General features: G+C 56.2%; 5 protein-coding genes across 5 annotated transcripts; 4 read left to right on the top strand and 1 right to left on the bottom strand.

Moving 5' to 3' along the window:
* Nucleotides 1–54: 54 nt before the first annotated feature.
* SPBR_04678 (ATP-binding protein cassette, subfamily D (ALD), peroxisomal long-chain fatty acid import protein) lies at nt 55–2,721 on the bottom strand (the record flags this gene model as incomplete). Its single annotated transcript, XM_040762955.1, has 1 exon — nt 55–2,721. One exon carries the CDS (start codon nt 2,719–2,721, stop codon nt 55–57), a length of 2,667 nt encoding a protein of 888 aa, XP_040615917.1.
* An 805-nt stretch (nt 2,722–3,526) lies between these two features.
* On the top strand, nt 3,527–3,928 carry SPBR_05405 (uncharacterized protein; the record flags this gene model as incomplete). Its single annotated transcript, XM_040763682.1, has 2 exons — nt 3,527–3,732; nt 3,832–3,928. 2 exons carry the CDS (start codon nt 3,527–3,529, stop codon nt 3,926–3,928), a joined length of 303 nt encoding a protein of 100 aa, XP_040615916.1.
* Nucleotides 3,929–7,522: 3,594 nt separating this feature from the next.
* Nucleotides 7,523–9,349, top strand: SPBR_04845 (plasma membrane phosphatase required for sodium stress response; the record flags this gene model as incomplete). The annotated part of the gene is made up of 2 exons (XM_040763122.1): nt 7,523–8,815; nt 8,900–9,349. The coding sequence occupies 2 exons, from the start codon at nt 7,523–7,525 to the stop codon at nt 9,347–9,349; spliced, it is 1,743 nt and encodes a 580-aa protein (XP_040615915.1).
* Nucleotides 9,350–11,009: 1,660 nt separating this feature from the next.
* On the top strand, nt 11,010–11,490 carry SPBR_05382 (protein transport protein SEC61 subunit beta; the record flags this gene model as incomplete). The annotated part of the gene is made up of 3 exons (XM_040763659.1): nt 11,010–11,012; nt 11,083–11,392; nt 11,456–11,490. The coding sequence occupies 3 exons, from the start codon at nt 11,010–11,012 to the stop codon at nt 11,488–11,490; spliced, it is 348 nt and encodes a 115-aa protein (XP_040615914.1).
* A 1,402-nt stretch (nt 11,491–12,892) lies between these two features.
* SPBR_04660 (uncharacterized protein) lies at nt 12,893–15,722 on the top strand (the record flags this gene model as incomplete). The annotated part of the gene is made up of 2 exons (XM_040762937.1): nt 12,893–12,956; nt 13,024–15,722. 2 exons carry the CDS (start codon nt 12,893–12,895, stop codon nt 15,720–15,722), a joined length of 2,763 nt encoding a protein of 920 aa, XP_040615913.1.
* Nucleotides 15,723–17,175: the final 1,453 nt, after the last annotated feature.

Here is a 17,175-nt window from a genome sequence, read left to right as displayed (position 1 = left end):
AATTGGTGGTTATACAAAATTGGAACAGATAGGAAAGGGTCCGTCGCATCACATCTATGCAGACGCTTGCCCCTGCACCTCGGAATCGTCTGTAGGGACAGACACAATGCTGGGCTCCGTGGTCTCCGTGACAGATGCGACAGACGCCTCGACACCGGCCTCGGGCGCATCTGCCTTTGTCTCCTTCTCCTCTGCCACCTCTGGTGTCCCCTTCTCGGGTGACTCGGACGACTCGGACGACTCGGACGACTCGAGCGCCGCGACCTCGGTATACGGCGGCGGCGCCAGCGGGGCCTCGCCGCCCTCCACCCACACCTGCGCGAGCTCCTTCTCAATCTCGTCCCGCCGCGTCCGCCACTCGGACACCTTGGCCAGGCGCTCGCGCAGCTCCTGCAGCTCCCGCTCCACGTTTTGCTTCTCGCGCTCGGTGCCGATGCGCTCAAAGGACCACTCGTCGCCGCGCTCGCCCATGCCGAGAATCAGGTTGAACGTGTGGTACTTTTTCAGGGAGGCGCGCGTTGAAATGGTAATGAGCGTGATGCCCTTGTCCTTGCACACCTCGTACAGCAGGCCCTCGACGTCGCTGGACACGGCGCTGGTGCCCTCGTCGACGAACACGTACTGCGGCTCGTGGTAGAGGACGCGCGCAATGGCCATGCGCTGCTTCTCGCCGCCGCTGAGCACGTCCTTCCACTCCTTCTTGGTGTCCCAGCCGCCCTCGCGCGCCGGCAGGTAGCCCAGGTGGGCGTCGTCGAGCACGCGCTTGAGATCGTACTCGCTCTTCCGCTTGTCGCGCATGTCCACCTCGCCGTCCGGGTAGATGACCTGGTCGCGCAGCGTGCCGATGCTGAGGTAGGGCCGCTGCGGCAAAAACATGATGCCGTCCTCGCCCGTGGTCTTGGGCCGGCTGACCAGGCCGCGGTAGACGGGCCACAGGCCGGCCACGATGCGGCCGATGGACGTCTTGCCCGCGCCGTTGGGGCCGGAAATCAGGAGGTGCTCGCCGCGCCGCACAATGAGCGACAGCGAGTCCATGAGCTCCTCGCCGCCCTGGGGCCACAGCGACGGCGCCACGATCGGCACGTTCTCGAGGCGCACGCCGTCAAAGCCCTTCTGCATGGTGCCCTGCACGTCGGACAGCGAGTAGAGCTCGCTGTTGTTGGGGTTGCCGCCGCGCGGGTAGTACGCGTCGGCGTGCACGCGGTGCAGCGTCGAGATGAGCGTGTAGACGCGGCTCGTGTAGCCGGCGAGCTCCGACAGGTCCTTGATCGAGTACATCATGCGGCCGCCCGCGTCGGCCAGCGACAGCATCAGCCGGCGGTTGGTGATAAAGTCCTTGGTGCGCGACCGCTCGCGCATGCCTTCGCCCGCGCTGCCACTCCCGCTGCCCACGACGCCCTCGAGCAGCTCGGAGGCGCCGCCCAGGCCGCCCCAGGCCGGCAAAAACACCGGCAGCGCCGACAGCAGGTAGCCGTAGGCGCTCCAGCTGTACTTGACGATAAAGTCCTCGAGCATGTTGTAGCGGATCTTGAGCATGTAGATGCCCTCCATCCACGTCTTGAGGTCCTTGAATTCGCGGTTGACCGCTTGGCGCTCCATGTCGGCGCCGCCGTAAAAGGCCACCTCCTCGGCGTTGGCAATCAGGCGCGCGTGCAGGCTGCGGAAGTCGCCTTCTTTGCGGCCCTCAATGGCCTTGAGCTTGCCAAAGGGCGGCGACAGCCGGCGCAGGATGCTGGCCGTCAAAAAGTAGTTGCTGACGAGCCCCGTCAGCGCCAGCGGGCCCAGCGACCGGTACAGCTGGTAGTTGAAGATGCACAGGTCGATGAGCGGCTTGCCCAGCGACGAGTAGAGACCCGCGGCCGACGCGCAGAAGAGCGTCAGGTCCTGTGTGATGTACTGGTCGGCGCCCTGGCCGACGCCGCCGTCGAGGTTCGAGAGCTTAAAGTAGTTGAGGTTCTCGTTGAGGTACAGGTCGTGAATGTAGCGCGTCAGGCGCGTGCGGAAGGCGATGGACACCTTGGACTCGAGAAACTTGATCATGGCGTTGGTGTACGACGCGAAGCCGCCGAGGCCACACCACTTGACCAGCCCAAACAAGAACTGCTTGCCGTTGCCGGCGACGAGATCGCGCACAATCTCGCCGTCGAGCCGCGCGACCACGAGCGACAGGTACGTGCGCAGCAACAAGAAGCCGGCATGGCTCACAAGAAGGCCGGCCTCTTTGCTCGTCCAGCGCGGGATCATGATGCTCATCAAGCTCAAAAACTGGTGCAAGAAGGCCAGGTTGAGACCTGGCTTGGTCTGCGCACCGGGTACTTGGCCGTCCGCACCGGGCACGCCTAGCCCCGACACGCGCGGCGGGTTGAGGAAGAGGCGCCGGTGCGCCTCAAAGGTCAGCGGCTTGGTGGTGTGGATGACGACCTTGGATGTGCGGTCGCGGTACGGCACGTAGATGGTGCGCGAGCCGTCTTTGTTGTGCAGCCACGAGTTGGTGCGCACGAGCTTGGAGCCCTGCTCGCGCTCCAGCCGCCGCCGGCGCCACCAGCGACGACCGCCCTCGCCGCCGAGGACGATGGAGGCCACGAGGGCCAGCGCGGCCAGCAGGCGTGTCGTGCGGGTGGTGCGTTTGAGCCGTCGCTGCACCATGCCGCCGTACTTTTCGATGAAGGCGGCGATGGCGACCTCGGCGGCCGACCGACGCAGGGTGGACTGCGCCGCCATTGCGTAAAAAGATGGAGGGAGGTGTCGAGCGATTAATTGCGATCAATCGCCTGTTGGAGTTGGGGGGGCACGAATCAAGTCCGGCCGGGGACTGTCGAAAAAAGGGACGAACTCAATCGATTGTCGCCCTCGAGATGTCACGATAAGTCCGGAGTCGATCTGATGACGGATGCCCCGATGGGGATCGATGGATGCAGTGATGGCGTTTCGTCGACGATGACGAACTGGTTGTCGAAAGTGACAAGAGTATGTGTTGATGGGATTGATGGAGATGGCCTCGTCTCTTTGCTATTTTTTGGGGCTTTGGGGCTTTGGGGTTTGCGGCGTTCTCATTCCAAGATCGCCTTGAACGTTTCTGGCCGGAACAGGCATGTGACAGTGCTCTCCGAGGCATGCCGCTCTTTCCTGTTTCTTGCGCCTTTGGTAACTTTTGGCTCTGGGGAAGGGGCTTGGGACAAAGCACGCGGACTGTGGAGTTTTGTGGGTCTCTTTCTTCAGTGGCACGGGCATGTTAACCAAGAGGCCAATTCCGCACGCCAAAAAGGTCAACGTCATTGCTGCGCATATGACTGGCGGCAGAACTCAGCGCCACAGGGGTGAGCCACAGTAATCAACCAAGACTTTCAGGGCTTCTACAGCGTAAAATGCCCCCAAGCTGCCGACATTTGCATCTGTAACGATTCTCTAGAAGGCGATGATCGTTAACCAGCAACTTCTCAAACGCAGCCCTGTGATTAGGAAGTGAAACCTGTATGGCTGCAATGCTACCGTTGAAGCTCGAGTGCACCTCCCGTGGCACACGAACATGCCTATCCAAGCCATGGTTGAAAAGACATACGGAAAGCACGGAGGGACGCTGCACGATGCAAAGACCAGCTACGGACAGACCAAGACCCGCTATTCCGGCTCGTGGCTATGGCCATGTCCGATAGAGATCGCGGCCACTCGTCTGGCCGTTGGCTTGCCGCCGTGGACCCGTTCCGAGGAGGTGCAGGCGGCTGCGAGCAGAGCGTATGCCGTAGATGGGCATGGACCGGGGAACGAGCGGACGAGTCACATCAACCGGGATAAACACGCTGGAATAAGGGGTAAGGTATGAGTAGAAGGTAGACCTCCAACCGGCTTCCTGCATCTGGTCATGATTGTCAACTCAGGCAGCAGAACATGCATGAATGTGCTGGAGCCGGGCGCGTACGCCGTCGGCTAACTCTGTGTCGTCTGTGTTTCTAGTAAAGCTAGCAGGCTAGTGAGCGTCTTTACCTCCCTCGCATCCTCACCAACCGCCGCCCATCATTGTGATTGCGGTTGTCACCTTTTGGGCTGGCGGCAAGCTCAGGTGCTCTGGGCCAATCAGAGGCCTGCGTCTGATGCTCTCCCCGCTCCGTCCTCAAGACTAAGACTTCGGAAGCGGTCGTGGTCTGATGGCAAGGAGGCGAGAAAAGCGTGGGAGATTTATTTTTAGCACAGAGCTTTCTCCTCAACTCACTTCACCTCTTTTTTGCGTTGGATCACAGCATGGACGCAGCTGCAGTCGCTGATCTGGGGCTCACCACCCATTCCATGCTCCCATGCTCTACGACGACTCTCATGCGGATGGTACGGAGCCAGCTGGTTGACGAGAGGTCAAAAGAAAACACGCATACACACAACTTGCGGGGAGTGGCCGTGGCCACACCACTGTTGGCCCAGGCATGTTGCAGTCATTGCAGGCGCTATGCCTTTTTGCACTCTGACTTTCTGGCTGTGAACTGTGACTACATGTACCAAGCTGGAACATTTATGCGCCCAGCATGGAAGCGCCTCGTAGCCACGCGCCCGAGTCTAGAACGAGTCAAGGCAGCCCTTTCGCTCTTGGCTCTTGGCTCCTGGCGGGCGGGCGGGCTGGTCACTCCGCGTGCGTGGCACCTGCTGCAGGGGAACAATGGACGGCGGCTTGCCGCCTGCGCAGCGCTAATCTGCGTGCCAATTCACTGTTCCTTTGCCCTCCCTCTTCCCCACACAGATACCGACTTACAGGTGGTCCACGCCGGCCTATTGGCGCAGAACGACGAGGTTTCTCGAATGCCGAATTCGCACCTGGCACTCTGAGCTTGCACGTTCACAACCAGGGAATGCACACTCGACGAACAGAACGCGGGAATATGGAGCGTGCTGGCACGGTGGAAGAGGTTCCTGGCTCATGCTTTTCTGGTACCCGTTCACTGCGGCCCCACTTTGAGAGGACTGCGGAGCGCCATTGGCCGATGTTTCACGGCCGCTATTTGCTTGACCCGCTTTTTAAAATGCGTTGTTATGAGGTACATGAATGCGAACTGAAAACGTACGGACATACAAGTACCGCGCTAATCATATGTGGGGAGCTTTCGCACAAGGTTGCAGGGATTCGGACCTTTCTTCCCCATCCAAGAAAGAGGAAGCAAGCGCTGTGTGATTTGACCGCCTAGATGTGACAGTATTACTGGGTGACCCAGTGAACACCGTGCTGAACAATACTGGTTGCGCGCTGTAAATCACAGCGTAATACGACACCGCCCACGAACAGCGCCCAAGCTGCCGCTAAGATTATCCAAGATCCGCGCGTGGCGTTGTGTTCTTTCCCGCTCTGGGTGTCTTTGTGCTTCAGCATTTCTTTCTTATTTCAGCACAACTCTCCACCACAAATCAAAAGGGGAAACTGCTGCCCTGTGTCGCTCCCCTGCCACCAACTATGTCCACCCCAGAGCAAAGCCCTTGCCGTTTCTCTGTCGACACGCTGGACGGAGTTGTCGTACCTTGGGGGTCGTTCTTGCCCAAGTTGCCTCTTGCCCAATTTCTTAATTTCATTCCCCTCCGCACATTTTCCTCTTTCGAAGTTTCCATTTGGCTTCATCTTCTTCCGGACATTTTCTTCACAGCCAACCCCTTTTTTTCTCTATTCTATTCGCCCATTGTTGAAAACGCGCCGCCGCGGCCTATTGCTTTGGCATTGTTTTCTTATTCGCCCTGGCGCCGGCACTACCTGTATTCTCTGTTATCCTGCCTACGAAAGCCTCCACTAATACGCCCCCAAACCGCTGCCGCATCTACAACATACTCAGTAATTCCTATCCAATCCGCTGCTCACTCTTCAGCACACAGACCCAAACTCAACCAGAGCGCCAGCCTCTCTTCCTCGCTCTTCTTCTTTCGGCTTTGCACTGTGATTCCTCCTACGGTGTAATTTCTGGTCCCCCCCAGTCCTGTTCCCGTCGCGCTCTCAACTCGAGGAAAGAAGAAAATCCACCCAACCCCCAAGCGATATTATCTTCTTACTTTTCGCCAGATCCGCGTCGTCGCGTTCCTATTCTCTTCACCATACCTCCTACTTTTCGTACTCTCTCACCATCCCTCTCCGCAAATCAACCACGTCGCCGAATCGATATCTGCGGACCTCAGATCTACTCCTCATACATACACAGCATCGTTCGCCTTGCGTATTTCCTTATTCGGCCTCCCTCGACCACCGCCTTGTTCTCGACCATCGAACCTCGGTTTCTCTCCGATCGACACATTTGCAGTGTGCTGTCGGTGCTATCTCGCCCCGAATTGCCCTTGCCTCGGGCCGCCCAAACAAACCGCGCATTAGGGGCTCTCCTCAAAGCGAACAACAACACGACAAAGGGATATATCACACTCAATCCGACTGAGAGACACGGGTGAGTGCAATCGCAGTGCCGCGAACGTCGAGCTTGCTAGCTGCGGCCCAGCCTTGAATTCTGCTCGCCATTCCCTTTAACCTTTTCCCCCTTTTCGCCGCGTGCGATTGCTTGCTTCGCCTGCCGCATCCTGACTCGTCTCCTTCTCGCCGCCTTCCCTTGCCTCGTCTCGATCCTCCACTGTCCGCCAGCCGCTATTTATCCTCTCCCGCGCTCCCTTTCCTCACTTGCTCCCTGCCCACATCTGTCTATTTTCAGCCTCTCGGTATCCTCTCATTTTGTCCATCGCCTGTTTCGCCTTTCCCCATCCTCTTCCGGGCTGCCCTGGGTAGCCTTCCTCTTTCGCTGGCATCTTTTGTGTGCATCTTTCGTCTCCCTCTCCTATACTTGCTGCTGTCCCTGTGCAGATTCGCCCGCCTGCGGCGTAGCTGCCGCTCGTGTTACACCCCGTGTGGTTCTTTCGCACGTTTGACACGCACCGACGAGAGACAGCTGTCGCATGCGACCCTCCATACTTTTCACCCATCCCAAAGCCATATCCCCTTTGCATCATTCCCGGCCTGCAGCCTGCCGCCGACTGCTTTCGCCTGCTTCAAACCACGCTTCGTACCTCACCCATAACACTATTATCTCTCTTCACTACGCTGCTCTCCTCACTCCTTGCAGCCCGTCTACAAAATCTCCAGCACAGGAAACTGTGCGGAGACAGGCTTGCCTTCTTCAATTCTCAACCCACCCACCGTCCGCCATCTCCACCTCAGGCTTCTTATTTGATCTGGTTTATCCTTTTTTCTTCGTTTCCCTCTTTGCCTCATTCTAAAGCTACACGCACTAAAGCTACACGCATTGCCTTGTGTTTTCACTTCGCGTCTCTGAACAAGGCTGGCGCACATGGCCATTGTCCCCCCACCCTCTTTCAGCCAGCACGCCTCCTCTTTTCCCATTCCGTTACCGCATATGTCGCCTACGAATGAAAACCGACCGCTACGAACAAAATAAGCAGCGAAACTAGCCACTGACGCCTGAAAAGGAACAACCCCCCCGCAGGCACTTTTTCTATCTCCCAATCCCACCTGGCCGACTTATCCGGCTTTGTTGGGCTCTGTTTTCCACTCTTTTAGAAGACCATGTCTCGCGATACACTGTCGCAGACGCCGCACCAGCCCGTGGCCGAAGTTTCCAACGAAAAGGCATCGTACGCCCTGGACGAAGGCAGCGGCAGTAGCGCTACGAACGCAAACGTACCTGCAGCCACGAAAAAGGGCCGCGCGCTCCTCCACGTCCCATCTCGAACGTCCTCACAGAAAAACCAGCCCTCCCCGACATCCACAGGTCTCAGCGGCGCCACTGCAAGCGACTCGCGCGACAGCATCGGTCGCCAATCTCGAGAATCGAAGAACAGTTTCCTAGCCCGCCATCGCAACGGCAGCGTATCCAGCAAACACTCGGGTGTCGTCACCGGCCCCACAAACACACCCGGCAACTCACAACCCAGCTCGCCCGCCGTGGCAACAAACGCCCACCAGAAGCGGAAGAAGGGGGGCGGCGGCTTCCTGGCAATCTTCGGCTGCTGCACCGTCCCCGAAGATGCCAACGCCCTCGACGTCGACGACCAACCCCTTCCTGCCAACAAACTAAAGGACATTCCCCCACGCCCTGCTACCGCCAGCCGTAGGACGGCCACACCCAACGACGAGATCAGCGCTGCAGGCCGCGTCGCTCTCAACGAGAAGGACGAGCACCGCCAAGAGGCGTTTGCGGACGAGCCACTTCTCCAGACACGGCAGCCCGAGCCTCAGTACATGCCCTCGGGCGCGCAGCAAGGTTCCACATCAGGAGTTGCATCGTCGTCCAAGGAGAAACGGAGCTCAGGGGCAACTACGGTGCAAGACCAAGCGTCATCCGCCGCAGCGTCAACAGCTGTTGCAGGCACATCTACCCTTGGCGACTCCGACTCAAAACGCGCGTCTCTGACCGGTGCCACCAGCGGTGGAAGTATAGCAGGTGCCCCTATCGTCACCGTCGAGCCGCCCAGCCACCAGGCTACGGCTGACGAGACGCACAACGCAGGGGAGAGCGTTGCAGCAGGAACACCGGCCCACAAAGACGGCAACGTGGCAGGGGGGCACGGTAGTGACGACGATGTTGAGATGCAAGACGCAGGTGTTGCCACATCATCCGCTCGGAATGCACAGGTCCTGACACAGGTGCCCGAAGTGCTCCCCAACGTACCACCACCTCCTCCTGGCCCGGCGCCGACGGGCGCTCTGCCGCAGGTTGATAACCACAACGCAAACATTGCCGAACTGATTGAGCAGCACCGCCAGAAGGCTCTTCTGCCACCTATTGAGCCGCACCTCAAGGGACGGAAATGTTTGGTTCTGGATCTCGATGAGACGCTGGTGCACAGTTCATTCAAGGTAAGCACAGCCGTAGGGCAATCGTAATGCGAAGCCTAAGCATCGCCAAACATGTAGCTGACATTCTCCTAGATCCTTCACCAGGCCGACTTCACGATACCCGTGGAGATTGAGGGCAACTATCACAATATCTACGTGATTAAGCGGCCGGGTGTCGACCAGTTTATGAAGCGTGTCGGCGAGCTGTACGAGGTGGTTGTGTTCACGGCTTCTGTCTCCAAGTACGGCAACCCTCTGCTCGACCAGCTGGACATCCACAACGTCGTGCATCACCGCCTGTTCCGTGAGAGCTGCTTCAACCATCAGGGCAACTATGTCAAGGATCTGTCTATGATTGGTCGCGACCTCAAGGACACCATCATTATTGACAACTCGCCCACATCCTACATCTTCCACCCGCAACACGCTGTTCCGATTAGCAGCTGGTTCTCGGACGCCCACGACAACGAGCTGCTCGACCTTATTCCCGTTCTCGAGGACCTGGCTGGCCCAACCGTCCAGGACGTCAGCCTTGTCCTCGATGTCACTCTTTGAAACGAATACGAACCGCCATGGCCAATTTGACATATTCTTTTCCTTTGTTCACCTCACCACGCAATTTCTTCTTTCTCACTCTTCCGGATACCATTGCGCGCTCTCCTCTATACATATCGCTTCGTTTATCCCAACGTACTTTTTTGGTTTTGCTTTGGCGAGAGCGTCGTTGAGCGACCCGGCGGTTGAAATTTTCGCATCTATAGAAACTACAAAACCGCTTTGACATACGAAAAAGGAACAAACAATCCAGATCACACGAACATACGAGCACCGCAAGCACAAGTCAATCATACATACCCGACATCTTCCTTCCGGTGTGCCGCTTCCCACCTTACCATCTCTAGAAGAGACGGGAACTTTGTGGGGAAAGAAATGAGGACGAACATAGCGAAGAGAAACTGACGCGCCTCTGAATGCGTGTTTTACCTGATGCCGGCTTATTTTATATTAGTGTTCTTCTTCGTCTCATTGCCATTATTGGTCGTTGTCGACAAAGTTCTTAATACTATAGCGAACGGCGTTCAAACTACATTTTTTTCTCCTTTTTTCTTCCCTTGTTTACAGTTCTTTTGCTTCCTTTTGTTGTCTCCTTGTTCGTTCTGGGTCTGGAGCCTTGCATGCAACTAGTCTGCTTTCTTGGTGTGCTGTTTGTCGCTTTCTTTCTGATGTGTTTTGATTTCCTTCATCTCTTATCTACTCATCTTAGTCCTCTTTTTTTCTATAAACAAAGCCTGCTCATTTTCTTGGCCTCTTTTCATTCCCAACATTGCAACTGCTGCGCCCTGCACGTCTTCTGTCTGCGGCTTGCTTTGGACACAATCCTATTGAACATTGTGATGCCCGTATGTAAAGCAGACCAACCATCTTTGAAATCGTCGATAGTGACAAAAAGATGGTGCAAATGCTTCGGGGGCTGGTTTTAGCGGTCGTGTATCGTCTTGTTCCGAATCTCAACTCGGTTATGGATAGGAACTTATCACAAAATTTATGCTCAAAGCGTCTGCCAGATGCCGTCAATGGCCTATTGAGACTATGTTGTCGCGTCGTGTTGAGCTCGGCCATCAAAGAGCCATAGTAAATTACTGTTTCTATAGCCTCTGGTAATGCGCGGTAGCTTCAGGATGTAATTAGGTATTCCTTTAGCTGCTTGTCGGTCATTCTAGCCCAATCCGGGACCCGGACAAACATTCATGCGCCAATTAATTGCCAGCAACTACCAGCGCAATTGGTTGAAGGTTGGGCCGCTTCTGAGCGACTGGCGTTCTGGAAACAGCCTCCTAGCGGGTACGGGACACTCTTTCTGGGGAGCACAGGGGCCAAGACAGGCTGGGAAGGAAGCTTTATTTCGCTCCGTCCTCTGCCAACCCCTGGCAGGTGTGGTAGTCGTGGCCTCAATTCGCCAGACAGCAAACCGCAAACCGACGCGAACTTCTCGTCTCTTTCTTCCTCTTCCCCTTTTACCACTTCTTGCGATTTCGAGATCAGCAATTCAACCACCCCTTCTCATTCAGTCGTCTCTTTTTTGTTTTCTGTTCTTCTTCTATTTTTCGGACTCTTCTTTTCTCTCCTTTGACACTCTCCTTTTGTAATTGATTTTCATCTTTCGATTCTTTCGACTCGCTTCTTTCCCCTTTTTTTCTTTCGTCCATCCATCATCATGGTATGTCGCGCGCGTCGTTGTTCCTCCTCCATCCAATTGCTCGTGCGCCCATAATCTAATCCGTCTCTAGTCCTCCCCTCGTGCTGCGTCTCCCACCCCGGCAGGCGCCGCCTCCGGTGCTAGCATCAACCGCGCCTCATCGTCCTCGCCGCCGCCGCCGCCGGGCGGTGCGCGCACGCAGATCCGCCGCCGCGCCGCGGCCGACCAGAAGGAGAAGGTTGCTAACTCCCGGCCCACCAGCACGCGGGCGGCCGGTGCCGGTGGCAGCAGCAGCACGATGCTGCGGCTGTACACGGACGAGTCGCCCGGTCTCAAGGTCGATCCCGTCGTTGTGCTGGTGCTGTCGCTTGTCTTCATCTTCTCTGTGGTGGCCCTACACAGTAAGCCAGCCCCCTGTTTTTCCATACCTGCTTCTTACAGTAGCCCTCTAACGCACCTCTCAGTCATTGCGAAGATCACGCGGCGGTTCTCCAGCTAAGCGCGATGTCGACAACCCAACAACCGATAGAGGAAAGCAGCACGCGACCCCAGCCAGCCGAGAAATGATACGAAAGCCCCCCCAAAACCTTTATACACCCTACCCCCACAACTACTTTTAAACTACTACAACATATCTTCTTCGTCAATCGCATTTGCACATGTAGTATACTGCTACCAGCCCGACCCAAGTGGAGAGAACACCTGCAGCTCGGCTACCTCGTCGACTAGAGAGAATATTGGAAATTTGTTGGAGCAACATATCCCTGCAGCGGAATGCTCTGATTTCCAACTGTCTTTTTGTTCTTTGGCATGCGCCCTGCACTATACCTCTTTGGCCGGCAACTCGTGGCACGAAAGGAACAAAAGAACGATGGAAATGGCCTTTTGCATGAGAAAGGCTGAGCGAGTGGGAGAGAGCGCTGGAGATGGTCCTATTTGAAAACCTATATTTTATTCACTGTACCTGTCATTATATTGTCTTTTATGCTGCTTCGTTTATGTACGTTGATAATGGAAATGGGACCTGTCCTCGTTTTGCTGTGCCTCTCACAGGTGGCTCATGAAAGTTTGAAAGGTGGCATTCACATAGAAAACACTCATGGTTGGATCGTCAAAGGAAATAAAAACGCAGCTTTCGTTGAGGGAGTTTTCCGTGCAAAAACTCCCATGTTTGCAACGCGACGATTGCCATGCGGCTACCAAATTTGTCATTGGAATTACTCCTCTTACTCGCACTTGCCTGCAAAATGCATGCAGGGCACGTGCACCTTCCGTTGCGTACCTTGGAGCATTTGCTCCTTCTCTTTTCGCGTCAAGTAGGCCTCCAGCCACACCAAGTCATTCCCCTCGTTGTTAAATGGTGGCGACAGAATCGGCGATCCATGGCCTCTGAGCGTTACCTTTCGAACCAAAATGTCGATGCAATGCCTCCATCTGCCCCAGAGGCCTAACGTCTTCTCCGGTTTTGGCCCCAGGCTAGGCCCGTTCCCTTGCTTGTGTGCCGATCTTTGCCCACTCCAGACCGCCCAAATAGCCAAAGCCCACCTCACCACATTCGTCATCGGTTTTGACACACATCGTTCAAATGTCCTCCCATTCGTCTCATTTGTTTTGCCTCTCTGTTGTCTGCCAAGAAAAAAAAAGCAATGACGACGACAAATATGACGACCCAAACATGCAGGCGGCCTTTATGCGAGGGCATTGGTATAAGACCAGCTCTGACGTCGTTCAGCACCCGGCAAACTGACTGACAGCATTCTTATTACATTGTTGTGCACAGGACGACTTATTGTTATTTACCTGAACCAAGGTGTGCATCTAGACATCGCCTACATATAGACGACAGGTCAAGCACATTGAAAGGCTGAACGAAAAGGCGGCGCATATCCCCTATCACCATCATGTCTGTCCAGCACCTGAAGCTGTCGTCGCACTCGGGCTTCGAGGCCGATGCCACCGTCACGGGTACTTGCTCCTCACTGTTTTTGCAGACTGGATTCGTGGGCGACAACGGTTACTAACGTATATGCAGATGATGGCCGAGTCGACATTGCTATCGACGAAACCGACCCTGGCAAGCTCGCTGCCTTGTTGGTATCCAAGCCCCTGCCAGCCTCGTCCTCGTCCTCGCCAGCCGATGCAGGCGGCACAAGTGATCCGAAACTAGCGCGACTCAACATCGTCATCCAAGTCGTCGGCTCACGTGGTGATGTCCAGCCGTTTGTCGCTCTCGGCCACGTCCTGCGGCGTACCTATGGCCACCGTGTACGTCTAGTGACGCACTCGGTCTTCAAGGAGTTTGTCGAGGCTCCCGAAAGGGATGGAGACGGCGACAGTGGCCGACTCGAGTTCTTTGACATTGGCGGCGGCGACCCGGCCGAACTGATGTCGTTTATGGTGCAGAACGGAAAGACGGGACAGAAAGACAACGATGATGGAGGCGGAGGTCAAAACCACGGCGACGACGGCGACAACGGTGACGACGACAAAGACGGCGGCGGCGGTGGACTCATCCCTCCGATGGAGTCGTACACCAACGGCGAGATCGCTGGGCGCCGTCGATTTATTGAGGCCGTGTTGCACGGCTGTTGGCGATCGATGGCCGACGACCAGGGCAATGCCAGCGATGGCAAGGTTAACAACAACGGTGGTAGCGAACACGGCGCTAAAGATGTGCCGTTTGTGGCTGACGCCATCATCGCCAACCCGCCCAGTTTTGCGCACATCCATATTGCCGAGAGTCTCGGTGTGCCGCTGCACATCATGTTCACCATGCCATGGACACCAACACGATCGTTTCCACACCCACTGGCCAACCTCAAGTGCATTTCGTCCGCATCGTCTTTCCCGTCCACAGATGTCTCCTCGTCTGTGTACGGATTTGCCTCGTTTCTCTCCTATACGATTGTCGAATGCCTGACGTGGCAAGGCCTTGGCGACATTATAAACCGCTTCCGCTCACGAAATCTCGGCCTCGAACCTTTGTCGCCGCTCCTGGCAGTTGCGCCATTTCACCAGGGCGGCCTGATGGGCCGGCTACACGTACCAACGACCTACTGCTGGTCACCGTCTCTGCTGCCGAAGCCACCAGACTGGGGTGCAGAGATTACAGTGGCCGGCTACTTCTTTTCAGCTGCCACATCTGGCGGAGGATATACGCCCCAGCCTGAGCTTGCTGCATTCCTAGCTGCTGGTAAACCGCCCATTTACATTGGCTTCGGCTCGATTGTGGTGGACGACCCGGTCGGTCTGACAAAGACAGTTGTCGATGCCGTTGGCCGACTCAAAGGCGCGCGGGCCATTGTGTCCAAGGGCTGGGGTGGTCTGGGGGAAGGCGATGCATACAAAGGCAAGTCGAAAGACATTTTTTTCTTGGAGAGTGACTGTCCACACGAGTGGCTGTTCCCACGAATGGCCTGTGTGGTGCATCATGGTGGCGCCGGAACAACGGCTGCCGGCCTACGGTTCGGTGTGCCATCCGTCGTTGTTCCCTTCTTTGGCGACCAGCCGTTCTGGGGCTCGCTGGTGGCTCAAGCTGGCGCAGGACCGGACCCTGTACCCTTCTCACGGCTGACAGCCGAACGGCTGGCTGCGGCCATTGAACTGGCATTGCGCCCGACGACCAAGACGAAGGCGGCTGCACTGGGCGACAAGATCCGTGACGACAAGGACGGCGGCGGAGCCGTGATTGGCGCCCAGTCGTTCCACAAGCACCTAAGCAGACCCCGGATCCATTGCCAGATTCTACCCGACCGCTTGGCTGTGTGGCAGTACCGAAACAAGACGAAAACGACAACCGTGCGCCTGAGCGCCTTGGCGGCAGCCATTCTTGTTCACGAAAACAAGCTGGCGTACTCGGATCTAGCGCTGTTCCGCGCACAAGAGTACCATATTCATACGGGCGACCAGCCGTGGGAGCCCATTACAGGTGCCGGATCAGCCATCCTGGGTGATCTGAGCAGCATTGCCATGGCCGTGGCCGATTTCCCGCAGGAACTGTTCCGCAAGGCGAAGAAGGCAAACGATGATGGCGGAGACAAGGGGGCAGGGACTGACGGTGGGGCCACCACTGTGAAAGTGGACACGCCGTCGGCGACCGTCACACTTGACACGGCCATGCAAGCCGGCCAGAGCATCAGCCGCATTGTGTCGACAGGCCTGCAAACGCCGCTGCACTTTTGCCTCGGACTCGCCCGTGGCTTCCACAATGCGCCGCGTCTCTACCACGACGACACGGTCCGGGCGCTGCCGGGAGTCGGCACGGCCGGCGATGATGGTGGAAGAGGCGGCGCCGAGCCGGCGGTGGACGGCCTCGGCGGCGGCATACGCGCGGCCAGCAAAGCCTTTGGCCTTGGCTTGTACGATGGCGTCACGGGCCTCGTGACACAGCCGCTGCAGGGCGCCGAACAGAGTGGCGGCAAAGGGTTTGTCAAGGGTTTTGCCAAGGGCATTGGTGGTGTCGTGTTCAAGCCGGCCGCGGGCGCATGGTCGGTGCCGGCGTACACGATGCAGGGCGTGCAAGCGGAAGTGCAAAAGCTGACGGGCGGCGTGGGTCCCGGTGTCGGGCCCAGCAAAAAGGAGATGCAGGCACGGCGGATGGCGGCACGCAAGCGGCAGAGCGAGGCAGAGTGGAAGGAGGCCAGTGTGGGCGACAATCTCGGTGCAGAATCACAAGCTGTGCTGGAGCGGTGGACGAAGGCAGAGGCTGGCGGTGACGACCGGCTGGACTGATCACGGTCTTCGCTACATTCGTTCATGACCGTTTTGGTTACTTTTGGACAATATTGGCCATGATTAAGCACGATCCGGCCATGCAGGCGAAGGACGCCGATAGTTTGGATAACTGGCCTACGTTGCCCAAAATTGTTCCTCTCCGCGGATTGTCTGCTCTTGGCCTGCATATGGTGGTATCATTAACGTGGCACAATAGCAGTTCTGTGCTATTTTCGGTTTTTGCTATTTCAAGTGTCGCCTCTTTGTCATTGGATTTTTATTTAAAATATGTCAAAATAATAGCGTTTTAGCTTTGTTTACGTCATGTTGTTTCGCGATATGTTTTTTGTTGTTGACCTGGGTTTGGCTTAGAATCCAGAACCTATCAATCAATACGGTGGATCAGCCCAACCATAAGGCTCCCAGGAATACGACTACCCCAAAAGGATCACGGACAATGGAACCTTGACATTGACGCTCGTCATGTATGTCGGACTGAGAGGATTCCACATAAAAGCGTCTGTCAACCTGTGAGATATTGAATTTTTTTTTAAAAAAAAAAGTGGTGCTTCATAAAAGCGAGTTTGACTTTTTCTAGTAACCAGCACCGTAGTTTACGCCGTAGTTTACGGCTTGCTATGTCGACTGACGACTAACCGACTGTGTCTCCTACAGAGCCATTCTGCCCTCTGATATCATCCAACCGATCCTATCAACGCTCCAGGCGTGACCCAAACACCAAAAAGGATCATTGCCGCGCTCTCATATTCATCTTTGGTGCTTACCTCCATGCTCTCTTTTCCCCGCCCAGTTTCGCCGACGACGACCATTCCCTTTTGCTTAAGTGTGTTTATATGGTCTGTGAAGACTCGATTACACCGCTGACGGTGAGTAGTACTCTTCAAATGTCGCTCACTTTGTCTTACCATACAAGGTGTGCATCCGTGGACTGACAGGTTGACAGTCGACCAACAGCGACTGTCAGACCGTCAAACATGAACGCCGTACGCACCACCGTCTCCTGACCCCGGTTGTCCTGTCTTAGTTTGGCTCCGTTGGTTTGTTTGTGTCTTGTTTGACCGAAGGCCCTCTGCAGTGGACAAGATGCAAACGATCTGTTCCCGCCCGGTCGGATCGTGTGACGTCGCATCTCCATGGATCCGTCGATGAGGCAGCCAAATTAAGTCGCAAGCAAGAAGAATTCAAAACACTTCATAACGCAATGGTCTTATGTCGCGTGCATTCATTGTATGTCGTATGCTTTTTTACACGCTCCTTGGCTCCCTTAAACATCGTTCTGACAAATAAACAGTGGGGCCGTCGGAGTAAGATGCATGTGGAACGGAGTCGGACCAAAGTCGGGGCAACGACTCAAACGGTGCGAAGACGCAACAGGCCAAATACGGTCTTGCCAGCGCCTGAAGGCTGCTAGAGTCCAGTGGTTATCCACTGACTCCAGGTGCCAAAGCCT

Source organism: Sporothrix brasiliensis (genome assembly GCF_000820605.1).
Source record: "Sporothrix brasiliensis 5110 chromosome Unknown Cont21, whole genome shotgun sequence".
Taxonomy (NCBI): Eukaryota; Fungi; Ascomycota; class Sordariomycetes; order Ophiostomatales; family Ophiostomataceae; genus Sporothrix; species Sporothrix brasiliensis.
Note: the sequence above shows the minus strand (reverse complement) of the source record. Positions and strands in the feature narration are given on the sequence as shown.